Raw genomic sequence first — 15254 nt, forward strand, 5'->3', positions numbered from 1 at the left:
AAAAGCTATAGCTGACAGCAAGGACGCAACTTTTTTTCTTAACCAAGCACACCAAGCAAGTGTCATGTTCGACCATGATATCAACTCGGGCCATCCTAACCCCCTCGTGGGCCTTACCATAGCCAGGATGTTGGCGTTACCCAACAATCTCCCTCCCAACACCTGCCCCTGCAACATGTTGCTCTTGGGAATCGAATCAATGACATTGGCTCTGATACCACTTGTTAGGATCAAGCGCTTACCATCATGCGAAAAGCTATAGCTGACAGCAAGAACGCAACTTTATTTCTTAACTAAGCCCACCAACCAAGCGTCATGTTCGACTATGACACTGACCCGAGCCATCCTAGCCTCCTTGTGGGCCTTGCCATGGCCAGGATATTACGTACGCTGGTGTACCCAACACTTCTTTCACATAATAATAGAAAGTATCCTGTGAATTTAGTATTTATTTCTCGACATCATTTAAAATAGGCAGAATAGCCTAAATGGCACCTGTACTTCACCCATCTTGTCATGCCGGTCCCCAAAGTTAGACATTTGCCAACTGAACACTTATACTCATTCAAAACGTGAATAATAAACGCTTATCCAACGTAGCTGCCAGTGCGTGTATGACAATCGCATACACGTAGGACGCCACGTCAATAATTAGAAGACCACGTAGGCTCCAAGTCACACACCATGGCCAAATAGGATTAAAAATCGGCCCAAGATTATTTAACCCCCAAACTCACATTTGCCCCTTATTTTATAATTAACCGCGTAGTTAGGGCTTAGATAGTATCGAACAACAGTGAGTGTCTCCTCTCTTCTCTTCTGTGATTTCTCTGATGAGGTTATTCTTCACTTTCCGACTTTAGTTCTTTCTCGATTACCAAACTGGCTGATAAAGACTCCCCAAACTTGCTGAAAATTACTCCCACTAAGAGACAACATTCTCAAGCTTGTCAAATTACCCAAAAACTGTGGAATCAAACCAGAAAACCTATTCCCACCAAGGTCAAGTATCCCCAATGAAGCAAGATTCATTATACTCTCAGGAACTTCACCAGTTAAGGTACTGTTAGCCAATCTAAACTCAATGATCCTAATAGCATGAGGAGCATTGACAGATGACCCATTACAGAAAAATGATGCAGGGACCACCCCAGATAGTTGATTTCGCGACAGCGAAATTACTTGTAAACTAGAAAGTGAACCAATTGTAGCGGGGATTAATCCCTGCAGATTATTATCACCAATGCTTAAGTGTATTAATGAGGATATGTGGGCTTGAAATTGATTCGGGATGTTGTTAGAGATTACCTAGATCTGGAAACTTTGCACATTATAGCTGCGACAATTTTCTAATGGAGGTTTGAATTGGAATGGCGGCAGTAGCTTATTTGTTGGAGGAGAAGCAGAAAAAATCGACTTTTAAAACAAAAGGAGATGGCAAAAATTGATGGGCAACGAAGAATCACAGGAAAATAAAATTCTATTTTTTCACTGTTGAAGCTAACAAACAAAGAAGAAGGCATCGGATTTGCTAAATTTAGCTTCTATATTGTTCAACAATGGAGAATAAGGTAGAAAGAAGAAGATGGTTGTTAAATAGGCTAATTTATTACCTTTAGGGCTTTTTTAAATATCTTCACGCCCCTTAGAAGCGTGTGAATCACGCACTGAAGCCACATATGACACATAGGATAAGCCACGTTGGATAAGCGTTTATTATTCACGTTTTGAATGAGTATAAGTGTTCAGTTGACAAATGTCTAACTTTGGGGACCGGCATGACAAAGTGGGCGAAGTACAGATTCTGCCTTTAAAATATTCTGCTATAATTTCCGGAAAAGTAATGCTCATAATTAACAATTAATCTCTTAGATTACTAAGGGTGTTTCATTCACATGAACAGTGATGATCAACATGCTTGTATATTGAATAGTGTACAAGCTATTAATCCTCTCTTCCTTATTTTTAACCTTTATTTCGTAACTTGAAGAGAACAATTAACGCGGAAAATGCCCCTTCAGCTAAACTCTATTCTCAACTTCACACATTCCATTCCCTCAAAGTTATTCCAATACGGGGAGTAATTTCCCTTTTCTTTCTATGCAAAAAGATCTTTTATGAAGTTTTCTTCTTCCTATATATCCTCATCGATCCCCATCCATATGGATCTTTGTTTATGTATGTGAAAGGTTATCATGAGCTCAACACTTCAAAACAATGATTAATGGGGTAAACCTTTATAATGCTTCGAGCATTAAATTATGGAGTACTTGACTTGAGACATATATATTATATTTCTCCCAAAAATATTCTCTTATATGTGCAATATAATTTAAAGTTAACGCATTGACGTGAATGTGAATTAACGAGTGTAAAAGTTGGATTATCAAAAATGTTGACTCTACTAGTATGTGAAAAAAATTTGAGCACTAGATCTAAAATCTTAAAAAAGAATGAATGAGATGACTCACATTCTTTATAAACATACTGAAGTAGTATTATACAACGTATCATTCTAACTAGGCAACTTATGATTGTCATTTGTAATGAGGGGACTTATTTTCTTCATTTATTTGTAGCCACAGCCACATAAATGGAGGTAAGTTAATTAATGGAACAAATTAATCCCTATTTTTGTGGCTATATATTTCTGGAATAGATTTTCAATTCGTCCAACTTACAAGGGATAATTGCATAAAAGTACAGTCAGCGTAGGTGCTTTTCATCCGCATAGCCGTCATTTTAAGTTTTCATCCGTATAGCCCATGAAAATCTCACAATATGACATCATGTCTGGATATAACTTTACAGATCTATATGTAATTTTTTATTCTTTGCACACAACCAACTTAAATCGATCATATACATTCCTATTGCAATTACAACAATGCAAACCAACTATAATGCAACTTGAGAAAAATCTAAATTTTCTTATGTCCCAAGTTCTAAATAGCATAAACAAAAGAAATAAAAAATAAAATTGAAAAAAATTGCTACAAATTCGCAAGTTGGCAGAGAAATTAACAAAAAATTGACTTTATACATCGATTGTTCGAGAAAAAGTAAGAAAAAAAATTTAATTTCAGTTTTAAGTCCACATATGTTGTACAGGTATAAAAATGTATAACTTAGTATAAACTCGTATATGGAATGTATAATAATGTACTCTAGTATTTCACCAACACAAAAAAGCAAAATTAGCTTTAACTGCACATGTGAAAGGGGAACTTACTTCAAAGAGAAAGACCACCGCACCAAAGTCGAACAGAAATCGCAAATAGAAAAAATAATGTTGTATAACACTATTTACACACCTAATATACAACATTATACAATATTATACACTTATTATATTTTTGTATAATGCTGTATAATATTGTATAATGATGTATACGAAAACTGAATTTCACCTTCAATTTCCTTTTTCAACTGGTATGATTCTCAAAACCAATGTTAATTATGCTCAATCAACCCAATACTCTAGATTCAAGTTACTAAAAGTTTTTTCAATATTTTTAGCTTCACCCAAATAATTTCACCGATATTAATCAACACCCATTTGATTTTTCTACCAAAATGCATCTTCCTCAGGTCTATTAAAAAAACTCATAAATTACAATAGGCTTAAAATCTCAGTCTAGAACTTCAATCTTGAAGAAATTTCAACAAAAATCAAGAACCCAGTTCCGCTTTTTCAGTCCAGAATTTCAATCTTGAAGAAATTTCAACAAAAATCAAGAACCCAGTTCTTTCCCCAATTCTACCTCACCAAATTCGTTCTCAAAGAGTTGCAAAGTAGTCCAACTGAACCAAATCTCTAGGTTGAAGCTTCTTGGACTATAATCAATTAATTTCAATAGCACCCACTCGAATTTGAGCAAGATTCTTTCATAAATTTTTAGATCTGAAAAGCTTCTAACTCACTCAACCTAATTTTTGGTTTGGATATCAAAATTTTGACTTCACAACAAACTTAAGAGAGGTGGCCACTGGAGTGGAGAGAAGAAGAGTAGAAAATGTAGAAGAGATGAGTGAAGATTGTTTAGGTTAAACATTGAAACTTTTATTTCAAGATATATACAATATGGGCCTCCGCATGTAAAATCCCAAAATATGGGTTATTTATGGTTATAGGACTAGGTCAGGTGATATACAGTGTAATTGTTTCTCCACTAAACTCTATTTTTTTTTTATCTCCATAATATCATTTTCAGTTTGAGCATTCAACACCAACAAAATGCTATTTTGAGTTATACTTCCTTAAACATGTACAAAAGGCATCCAAAGGGCTCTATGAAGGTTTTGAACTACTCACTAATTACTCTTAAGATTTGGGCTTAATGCACACATTCTTTGTTGAGATCTTTACACAAATAGCCAGTCATATTATATTTACTTTTCTAGCCATATGCACAGTTTATACATTGAATATACATAATTATACAAGTATTATACATAAATTATGTGTATATTATACCTTCACCGGCTATTTTTAGTTTAAGCGGTTGGGTGAGCAGCTATTTGAGTTAATTCTTCTTCTTTTTTACAAGGTCGTCAGACCAATCTTTTAGCAAGAAGGTAGGTGCATAAACGACCATTCTTAGGGATGCTATTTAGAGATTAGTCACTTATTTTGTCCTAAAAATTTGAACTTTGGGACAATTCAGGACATTTTTGTTCCGTAAAATTGAATTGAAAAATTGATGTCATTTCTACAATATACTCATAATTGTAAAGCTAAATTAAAATGGGAATATTACGTGACACGTCAAACATTTATGTTGTATTTATTATTCGTAGCTCTACTTTTGAAAATTTACTATTCGTAGCTATATTTGAATTTTATAACAGATTCATCAAACAAGAGATAAATGTTATGAACTGAAATAAGAAAGCAACAAGCTCTTGTAGCTTAGTTGGTTAGAGGGCCTGCTTAGTTAGCGGAGGTCTTGAGTTATACTTTCAACTAGAGCATTTTATTTTTCTGTATTTCTGTATTTTGCTTTAGTTATATTCATTGCGTGAACGAATACAGTCGATACAAGATGTATCCTTTGTATACACCCTTGTATTTTCCCTTGGTGAACGAATACAGTTGATACAGGTTGTATTTGTTATGCATTTGGATACAAGTAATACGGTAGCTATACAAGTTAGTAACAAATTGAACAGTAGCTATGAATAGTAATTAGGCAAACTATAGTTATTAGGCTGTAATATTTATGAAAAATCCTCAATGAAAATCCATGTATATTTCATGTTCGAGAGGGCGTTGAATATTATAATTTCTTATAATTGGATATAAAAAAGGCATTAAAAGAGGCTCTGTTGGTGCCTTATCTTTTAATTGATGAAGCAATGTGTGGTTTTTTCTCCTCCCACTTGTTGCATTTTTAAGGTAGGCTACTAGGCTAAGGTTTTCAATGTGGGAAAAAAGAAACTGGTCTTTGCAATTGATATTTACCAAAGCATTCTTTAGCAATCTGCAATGGTTCTTTAGCCATTCGCAAAAGAGGATTTGATTGAATGATCAGTATTGGACAGACAGATGAGCAATTTCTCAATTCTTAGTCCATTAGCTTTCAAACCCAAATTCCTGCAGCCCGGCCCAATCCTTCTCAACTCGGCTTTCTAGCCCAAAGTCCAACAACCCGGCCCAATGCTTTGCACTCTCTGTGCGAAATTCTGATCTGATCTTCCAAGCGTGGATCCAGAATCAAGCATCCTGAAATTGGGAATTCTACAGAGGTGATTATTTGAGATTACAGAAAAATGGATGCAAAAGCATTGGCAAAGTCGAAGAGAGCTCATTCATTACATCTAAATAAGAAGCATAATCCACATCATGCATCCAAGGGTTCTTCCGCTGCTGGTTCTGGCACTTCTACTACCGGTGATAAGAAGCCTGTTGGCAAGCAAGTGAAGGAAAAACCTAAATCAAAGCTCCCTTCGAATTGGGATCGGTATGAAGAAGAATACGCTTCTGATTCTGAAACTGCACCTCAGGAAGCTGCAAATAAGGCAAGTGATGTGGTCGTGCCGAAAAGTAATGGAGCAGATTATGCGTATTTGCTTTCCGAGGCTCAGGCTCAGGCTCAGTTTCAATATTCTTCAGAGAGTATTCCTTTATATGATGATCGTTTAGATGGTAATGCTTTGTCCCACAACTTTTATGTATGCATACTGCTTTTGGGCATAACTCAGAGCGGTCCTCACGCATGTTTAGATTCAGAAACATAGTTATAAAAGTGATGATTCAATAATGAAATATTATCTTGGCTGTACTTTGTCTAAGTTGTTGATTGTTACTAGTTTACCACCTCAATGTAATGCTTGAAAATGTGAAAGTTTGGCTTCAGTTTTTTTGCAACTTAATCTCATTGCTCAGTTATTGTTGTTACACTATTCAAGTCTTTCTGCGGCTCTGCCAGTCTAGAAATTTCCTTTGGCAAAATTATAGTGCACTGACTCAATATCCTTTAGATTTTTATCAGGGGTTTGGTGCATTACTCTCTGTCAAAGGGCAAAGCAAGTTATCATGGATAGCAGAAGACAATTTTGCAATGGAAGATAAGGCACCTCCTCCGACTAAGGTGATTTTTCTATTTACAATCCATGGGGTGGTCTTTGGTCTTCTTTTCTGCTGTTATTTTCTTGAATTATAAGGACAGCAATTTGGGATGCTGATACCATTTATTACAATTAATCTCTGTTTTCAATGGCACAAACATTTAGGTTAGGCTAGAAACTTTCTATTACAATGGTGTTGTTCTTGATTCTATTGTTTTAATAGAAAAACCATGGGAAGGAACAAATGAACTGTAATCTTTCTTGTAAGCAAGCAATTTATTCCTCAAACAACACTTCATTATATCTACAGTGATAAGAACTTAGCTCGTCATTAATCATGGGATCTACATTATATGGATAAATCAAGTGAAGTATCTAAGTCACGTAGATTTTCCATGTTACACCATAAGCCAAAAATAGAGGAATTTGTATTTGAGCCTATGTACTGGTTCAGCTCGTCCTTCGAAACAATTCTGATTCATCTCCTTCTAGATTAACCCAAAGTATATACAGACAGAAACTGTGTTTCCCCGAGGGCTATTGTTCAGTGGTAAGGAAGCACAATACGTTATGTGGGGATTGAGCGCACGTCACGGGTTTGAACGCTGCCGCTGATAGAAGCCTGGTACTATGTGTAAGTAGGGTAGAGAAGTAGACCCGTGCTCCCCATGTGTTTTAAACTTGTGACTAAGGTCAGTCCAGCTAGCACAGGGTTTTGGTTATTTAAAAGAAAATAATTTATATTCCATACATCTGCTTTATTTTTCCAACCGCCTTTCTTAGCCGCGTAAAACGGTACTCTACACGAACATTGCATAATCAAGTTAAATCCACAAAGCCTAAGGGACAAACGCATAGCTGATTTGCCACCACATATTGCAGGAACACAGATTAATATGTTCCTCATGACTTTTACGTTGATAACATCAGTTACAAATGGAAACATTTTTCTTTGCAAACCTATAAATATACCAAAATTTTGTAAGATGCTTTAAAACTCCTCTAAGTGAATTCAAGTTGATAGAAGTGACTAAAAATATCCATAAAATCAGGTGTATGAAGAGCATCCATGAAATTTTTCTTAATCACTTAACCAGTATTTTTTATAAAATGCATTGTGTCTCCATATGAACTTGGGGTTTTATCACCATCATGTACCTTTGCTAACTCATTCATTTCTTTTTCACTGAATGGTTTTTGTAGCCACACTCTGCCTCCCTCGCGTAGAACTGGTAAATTACCATTTTTAAAAGGTAGCCGCCACTCGGCAATGCTCCTCATGTTGAAACAGTTTGGTACAAAACCATAATATCTCCTCGCTTATACCTATAAGATCAGTGACAATCTTCCTTCACTTTCAGCTTATCTATATGATTGTATTTCTTTGTATATTTTTCATTTTCTAAAAAAGGTTGATGTTTCTGTCTCCTTTTTTTTTGGAGAAAGACTTCTGTCTCCTTATTTCTTGGCAATACATCTGGATTTTCATCTCCAAGATATCTCAGTTACCTCCAGAAACTCCTTCAACTTTCTTTTTGTTTCCAACTCTGACGAACTTCTTTGGTACAGCCTTGTCCATGTCTTGCAACTTGTTCGGTATATGAACCTTCTTCTTGTGGGCTGCCATAAACATTCCTATTCCACAAGCGGAGAATTTGGATGAACTGCTATAATAACCTTAGAAGGAGGATTAAGTAATTAGGGTGCATATGTATGCCCTAAATTCCAAATTTGTAAGGACTGAAATGTCACGTATGTCCTAGTTTGTTAACTAGAAGCAAATTGTTGGGCGGACATCGTAGTACCCACTACGACCTTATGGTAGCGGGTGTGTGCTTAGTGTTAAGTTTTCCATATTGGCTGAAATAGTGGGATATTGTCTCCTTATATGGTTTTGGGGGCAACCTCACCTCATGCGCTAGCTTTTATGATCGAGTTAGGCACAACATCTTTCATAACATGGTATCACTATCAGAGCCAGATTCATCCTCGTTCTTGGTTTACGCAAGGGTGTGCTCCAAATGTCCAGTCATATGCCTGCGGCAGGCATTTTCCACATTGGTTGTAGAATGGGTTGTTGTCCTCATCTAATGAACTAGCTTTCAGGATTGAATTAAGCCTAAGGTTAGTATTAGTATATACTCCCTCAGCTTCTATTTATGTGAATCTATTGTCAGTATTACTATATACTCCCTTAGCTTCTATTTACCAGAAGGAAAAAAGAAAACTTTTGAAAATGTGTCGTAGCATTTATAAAACTTTTGAAACTTGTGTTTTAGATATGTGATAAAACTTGTATCGCTGTAAAAGCTTGTCATAACGGGTAAAATGCGAAATTTAAGTTAACTGTTTCCAAATTTAGATGGGCCATTCATTTTGGAACGGACTATAAAGGAAATAGATTCATATAAACTGGAATGATGGGAGTATACTTTTATATATTGTTCTACTGTATATTTAGAACTAAGGAGGATGGGTCTTGGCGCAATGATGTGTGTCTACATAAGTCAAAAGGTAGTCGGTTCAATTACACCCATTGGCCCCTGTTGCCTTTGTCCATGTGCATTATCTTTGCTATTCTTTGTTGTAAGGTCATCTAAGCCCGAGATTTTTGGCTTTATCATGGTTAAAGAAAAGCCACGCCTGAGATTTCCAGTGAGAAGCATAATCTTTAGATTATTGTTAGTTGTTACAGATCTTTCCTGCTATATCATTATTAAGTTGTGACGATTCTAATGAGTAGTATAATCTTGAGATAATCATTACATAATTTTCCTGCTATGTCATTTTAAATTGTGGCGATCTAATTTTTTTTGGTTTAATTGGTAAGATTTTATTAAAAAACAGTATCAAGCTGATACTGGGGAATTACAAAAAAAGTAAGCTAGGCTTGAATTCATCAAATTCCTAAATATTCTAGCAAGTCTAGCGCATCATGCAAATTAACAATAGTTTTTCCATCCTTCCAGGAATACAAGTAATACATGCAATTGAATTTTACAATCTGAATTTGTTTCTTCGTGCCTTTTAAAACGATCTAATTTAAAAGTCTAAGCTATTAGATAGGGGATACTTATATCTTTTATTTTGATCTTGAACAAGACTCCTTACGTGTAGGCTGATTTTCTTGAGCCAAGAACATGAAAATGTTTTTGTTTATGGGTGGTGATGAGATTTGAACCCAGGCTCTAATACCAAAAGATCTAAGTATCCAACTCAAAAATTAAGACACTCGATGAAGTGCCTAGACGTTTTTGAAACTCTTTGGATGCGTTTTTACTCCAACATATGACATATATAAGTTAACATCCTCCAGCACGTATAGTCTGATTCTGGAATCCAGACATGGACTTTAATGTGGACTCACGAGGCATTAGAATGGGCTTGCAAAATATGGCTTTTCATACCATGTGAACTAATATGAGCACCCAACCCAAATGACATAGAATAACTCTTATACAACAATGTGGGGCAACTATTTAACAAAACAATTTCCTTATTTGAATTTCCATCAATTTAAGATGACTAGTGTCAGACCATACAGACTTCTGGCAAGATTAACATTAAGAATTTTACTTTTATCTTTGCAAGTCACCAAGACTTCTTCCTTAATCCACCTAAATAGGTGGTTGGTCAGTCTCAGGCCCTGCTGATTCATTGGAAGCAAATAGAAACAGAAGCTGTAGTATGAAGAAGAGGTGTATTTGCATAACCTCCTAAATCAAGCTATGATTGAATAAAATCCACTCCCTTACCGTATGGCTTTGTAACATGTACCTTTTGCTACACTAATATTTTCCAACTATGACTCCTCTGTATGCATAAGTTAACTATGCCTTATTAGATTTACTAACAGTTAATGTAGCTGCCTTATAAATTAAGTGCAAAATCTATCATTCTTTCAATGGACTGTCAAATTAGACATGCTTTATGTGTTTTGGCTCAATCAGTTGACAGTAAGATTATCCACTGATGAAGGCAAGAAAGTTGTTTACATGCAAGATGCTTGCTCACTAGCTATTCCTGATGATGTGATGTGTATTGACGTGCACTATTGCCCGTGTTGATAGCCAGATGCTAGACTACCATGTGGTTAAACTCAATGATAACTATGCCACTCTTATATTTGCAGGCATCATTTCTTTCACTTGACCTGCATGCTCTTTCAGAGCAGCTTGAAAGAGCAAGTCTATCAGAGAGGCTTTTCATTGAACCAGATCTTCTTCCTTTGGAACCAGTATGTACTTTTATCTATGATTTCCTTCTATGTTATATCTCCCAAAATTTAATGTTGGTTAATGGTTATATATGCTGGAAACATAGGACCTCTCCATTAATTGAGATGCGGCAATGTCTGTTCATAGAAAAGTCCTGCATTAGTATATATGATGCAGATGAATCATCAAAAGATATATGGTTTCCTCTCCAGCTACTCCAAAAAATTTATTATGTTACTGCTTCAGTGTGCTAAAATAGCATTAAATGATTTCTCATCTTATATAGCATGTATAGTTAGCGACATGTGTTCCATTATTGAGATTTTTTTTTTTGTAAGGCTTGAAATTCTAGTCAATCTCCTCTTTACCCTGCAAGATAACCTTGTTTTCTATGGTTAGTCGTTTTGGGATGTCAGCTATAATACCTTCTCGGTTGGTTAGAATGTGCTGCAGTCACACAATGCCTTTCTAAACTATCATTTTAAGTTGAATGCAGCATTACCTCATTTCTTCTTTTCATTCTGTAGTTTGTGTTGGACACTAAAAATTTGGCTGTTGTCATATTTAATGACTGTGTATAGTTACTGCTTGAGACCGTTCTGATAGGCTGTCCATTGTAAATCCAAAGAAGTAGGGATTTACATCATATATAGAGTATAGTTCAGAATAGTCTGTACCTTTCTCGGCCATTCTAGCTAAGATAATCAAGTACTTTATAGTTTAGAATATTCAATAATTGTGTAAAATTTTATTTTGTGAATTCCTGTAGGATGTATTTGTAGTATCTCGTAATCTAGTCTAATACATGTACTGCATAACTGGCAGTGCACCGAGGCGTCGCAAGCAGCAGCTGAAGAGAAACGTCAAGGGGGTCTATCTTCAAGCAAGAGTTCAACCGCGGAAAAAGTTTCCAATTCATTGACCTGCACTAGTGTCTATGAAGGCAACAAAAACAGACATCAGCATTCTGAATTCTCGCATCTGGGCATCACAACCAGCTGCAGTTGGCATCCAACTTCAGCTGATGAGCCCTCTAACCCTTTGAGTGCTTATGGGGACGAGGCTGGGAAATCTGAAGGAGCTGGAATAAATGACTCACTACTGTGTGCTTCAGAATTAAACACGAGTTCTGTTGCGAAGAAACCGTCTGCATTTAAGGCAACAGCTGCAGAAGCAGAGCTTGACATGCTTCTTGATTCAGTCACTGAGATTGAAATTTTTGAATCCACTAATGCAATTGATCAGTCTAGTCCTTCTTGCTCCGTGGCACAAGCAGGAACATCAACTCCGTTATCAGAAGGGACTTCATCTAGGTCGGAGGACTCCAGCCAGCCCAAGAGAGACCATGATTTGGCTAAACCTGCAATATCAGATCTCAGTCTGGATGGTTCACTGGATGACCTTCTCAGAGAAACATCCACTGTAACTAACAAAAACGATGGTTTGCCATCTAATGAGGTAAACTCCACTGCTGATCATACACCCTCTGCTTCTCAACCGGTCTCCAAGTCTAAAATTATGGCTGATTTTGATTCATGGTTTGACACATTGTAAGTTGTAACTGAACCTCATCCTTTGGGAAATTTTGCCGTGTACTCAAATCACAGCACAAAATGTCAAATTCTGATTTTCAGCACTTCTACAACTCGTATTAAAAGTCCAATTTGGTCAACTGAAGCTGCGATACCAAAGTAAATTATTGGTTTGGGTGTTAATATGTTGAGACCGCTTCCACATATATAGCAGCACCTAACTAATAATTTGATTTTCTAAAAGTTAATGGATAAAGATGATCCTAAAGGTTGAGACCACTTCCACATATATGTAGTCAAATTGTGGAATCCATGGCGATTTCCTTTTTCTTTTTCTTGTTTGAAATATGCACCAGACTTTTCTGCTCTTTCCTTTTTCTTTTTCTTGTTTGAGAATGAAAAACCAGAGTGTGAAGAAATGTTTTGAATTAAGCACCACCTTATGTTTACCCACTTGATCCTTTCTAATTTAACCCTGTATGTAGAAAGTGGAGTGGTCTACAACAGTGATGATCTTAAACAATTGCCAATTTCTGCTGCCAATCATCAATATATTCCAATTCCAATTAGTTGTAATAAACTATAAGAATCATCAGTAATTATTTTGTTTGACCCGGTTTCATCGCATTCCATTATCAAAAAATTTGAAAATAATCAATTGGAATGAAAAGAGCCAATTACAATGAGATCGGATGTGTTTTGTACGACGAAGTATTTTTCTCGAGAATATTTTAATGGGGAAGTTATTTTATAGTGTCTGGTATAGCCGAAGTCAGTTTTTGAGGAAAACATTTCCACTTGTCTTAGAGGAAAGACAATATTTGTTACTCAAAAATATTTTGTAATTTACTTTCCAATTTACTAAAGAGAGTGTGTATATATATATATATATATATATATATATATATATATATATATTTCCCATTCACCAATCAAGCATGAAAAGCAGTTTTCACTCTATATGGCTTCGTCATGCCAAACAAACTATTCGTTGCAACCTTTGAATTTTGAAGATAGAGATGGAAGATTTGGTGAGATCAAAGTAAGGGTCATTCTCCCCAATTATCTTATGTTTGTTAGGTTTTCTTTTCTTTCCCTTTGTTTTATTTTATAGTTTGGCAGACGGCGTTGTGGAAAAACGTAATACATGTAGTGGTTTAATAGCCTGTTTGGCAAAACATTTTTTTTTAGGGGGGCCAAAAGTGATTTTTTGGGCCCAAAGTGCTTTCTGCCAAAAATTGAGGTATTTGACCAAGCCTTTAAATGAAAAAAAATATTTTTAAGGAGAAGCAGAAGTAGTTTTTGAGAAAGCAAAAAAAAAGTACTCCTAGCTTTTCTCCGAAAGCAGTTTTTTGAGAAATACTTTTGAGAAAAGTAATTCTCAAAATAAGATAAGCTGATTTTAGAAATTTGGCGAAACAGGCTATATGAGTGGGGACCCGAAAAAGAAGCACTATTCATTAGTCAACAACTCAAACAAATACAAGTAATTAGGAAATTTTAGATCAAATAATATAACCTGCAACCACCATTCTCTTGGCTTTTTTCTCAGTAACCACTAGCCAAATTATAATTTCCAAAAGATCCAAATCTCAGTATCACAGGTTCACAGTTTAGAAGCCATTACTAACCAACTGAATTTTTATATGCAACCTGCAATTTTATTAAGTAAAAAGCACAGCACCAATCAAGGCGAAGGCTTAAACACAAATCCAGCTATCTATATTAGCAGCGCCCCAATTTTCCCTTAACTAATCTAACCCCAAATTTTATAATTGAAATTATCCGTAATTAATTTATACAACAACAACTACGCCTTAGCTTGATCCCGAGGATTTATCTCTCTATTTAAGCTACCATAATTAATTTGTACTCCGTTCAACATTCCACATCTGCCAAGTTTGATTTATTTGGCAACGGCCAAAAAGGAAAAATAAAAAGAAAAAAGAATTTAACTTCAACAATTAGTCGAAATTACTAGTAGCAGAAAACAAAATAGGAAAGAAAATCAAAGCCACAAAGCTCCAGCTTGTTTCAATACAGGAGTCAACTCGCCAGTAATATGAGCTGCCATAATCCGATCTAACCCTCCAAACAATTCTCCTCCGACAAACACCGCCGGAAACTGCAAACGACCACCCTCTTTCCGATCATCACTGCCGTCGACAATATTCTCCAGCTCAGCAATAACCTCATTTTCATCTTGTTCCTCAATGTCATAAATAGCAGGATTGGCTCCTAAACACTGCAACAAACGTTTGACAACATGGCTCATACAACAACCTCGTCGACCAACAACTATAACAGCGTTGTCTTTAACCATATTCTTCAATTCCTCTTTTGAACCTTTAACATACATAGAAGTACTACTGCTGCTGCTGCTGCTGGTACTATGATTCATTTTGGGATCTTTTAAAGTTAAAGGTAAACATGATGATTTGTAAGGAAGTGCTTGTTGCATGGTAAAAAAGAGAAGTAGAAGAAGAAAGAGAGATTGTAGCTATGATTTTCTCTAGTTTTTTTCTTGCTGTGTAGCTTAGAAATTGTACATAGAGATATATAAGATTATATGTAGTGTAAGATGTATACATATCTTGGATGTGTATATATATACACGAGAGGTTGTAGGTAGGGGGGGTGGGGCTAATAAGGTGGTGGGTGTCAACGGCAGTTACGATATATTACGCGTAACATAAGGTTGTGGCTTACGTTAAAATATGTCATCACTTGCCTATGCTGTGTATCTAATTAAGTGTGGGTACCATTTGCTTACATTATCCTTAGGCAATCCTGATTATAGAGGTCGGTTTTATATATATATATATATATATTCTGTATCGGGTGCAAAATTGATGAAAATTATATATGGATATAGTAAAAACTCAAGGAAATATTACCGGTTTAACTTCTATGAACTAAAAATATAAAAGAATCT

The 15254-nt window shown here is 35.7% G+C and overlaps 2 protein-coding genes across 2 annotated transcripts; one reads left to right on the plus strand and one right to left on the minus strand.

The window, feature by feature from the left end:
* Nucleotides 1–5443: 5443 nt before the first annotated feature.
* Nucleotides 5444–12464, plus strand: LOC109239878. Its single transcript, XM_019406470.1, has 4 exons — nucleotides 5444–6148; nucleotides 6484–6593; nucleotides 10703–10807; nucleotides 11613–12464. Exons 1-4 carry the CDS (start codon nucleotides 5773–5775, stop codon nucleotides 12339–12341), a joined length of 1320 nt encoding a protein of 439 aa, XP_019262015.1. The 5' UTR covers nucleotides 5444–5772; the 3' UTR covers nucleotides 12342–12464.
* A 1627-nt stretch (nucleotides 12465–14091) lies between these two features.
* On the minus strand, nucleotides 14092–14946 carry LOC109239879 (glutaredoxin-C9-like). The gene has a single exon (XM_019406471.1). It carries the CDS (start codon nucleotides 14778–14780, stop codon nucleotides 14328–14330), a length of 453 nt encoding a protein of 150 aa, XP_019262016.1. The 5' UTR covers nucleotides 14781–14946; the 3' UTR covers nucleotides 14092–14327.
* Nucleotides 14947–15254: the final 308 nt, after the last annotated feature.

Source organism: Nicotiana attenuata, unplaced genomic scaffold (assembly GCF_001879085.1).
Source record: "Nicotiana attenuata strain UT unplaced genomic scaffold, NIATTr2, whole genome shotgun sequence".
NCBI lineage: Eukaryota > Viridiplantae > Streptophyta > Magnoliopsida > Solanales > Solanaceae > Nicotiana > Nicotiana attenuata.

Coding starts and splice junctions, on each gene's coding strand:
- LOC109239878 (XM_019406470.1), top strand. CDS start 5,773: ATGGATGCAAAAGCATTGGCAAAGTCGAAGAGAGCTCATTCATTACAT. Junction 6,149..6,483: donor ATATGATGATCGTTTAGATG/GTAATGCTTTGT, acceptor AATATCCTTTAG/ATTTTTATCAGGGGTTTGGT. Junction 10,808..11,612: donor ATCTTCTTCCTTTGGAACCA/GTATGTACTTTT, acceptor CATAACTGGCAG/TGCACCGAGGCGTCGCAAGC.
- LOC109239879 (XM_019406471.1), bottom strand. CDS start 14,780: ATGCAACAAGCACTTCCTTACAAATCATCATGTTTACCTTTAACTTTA.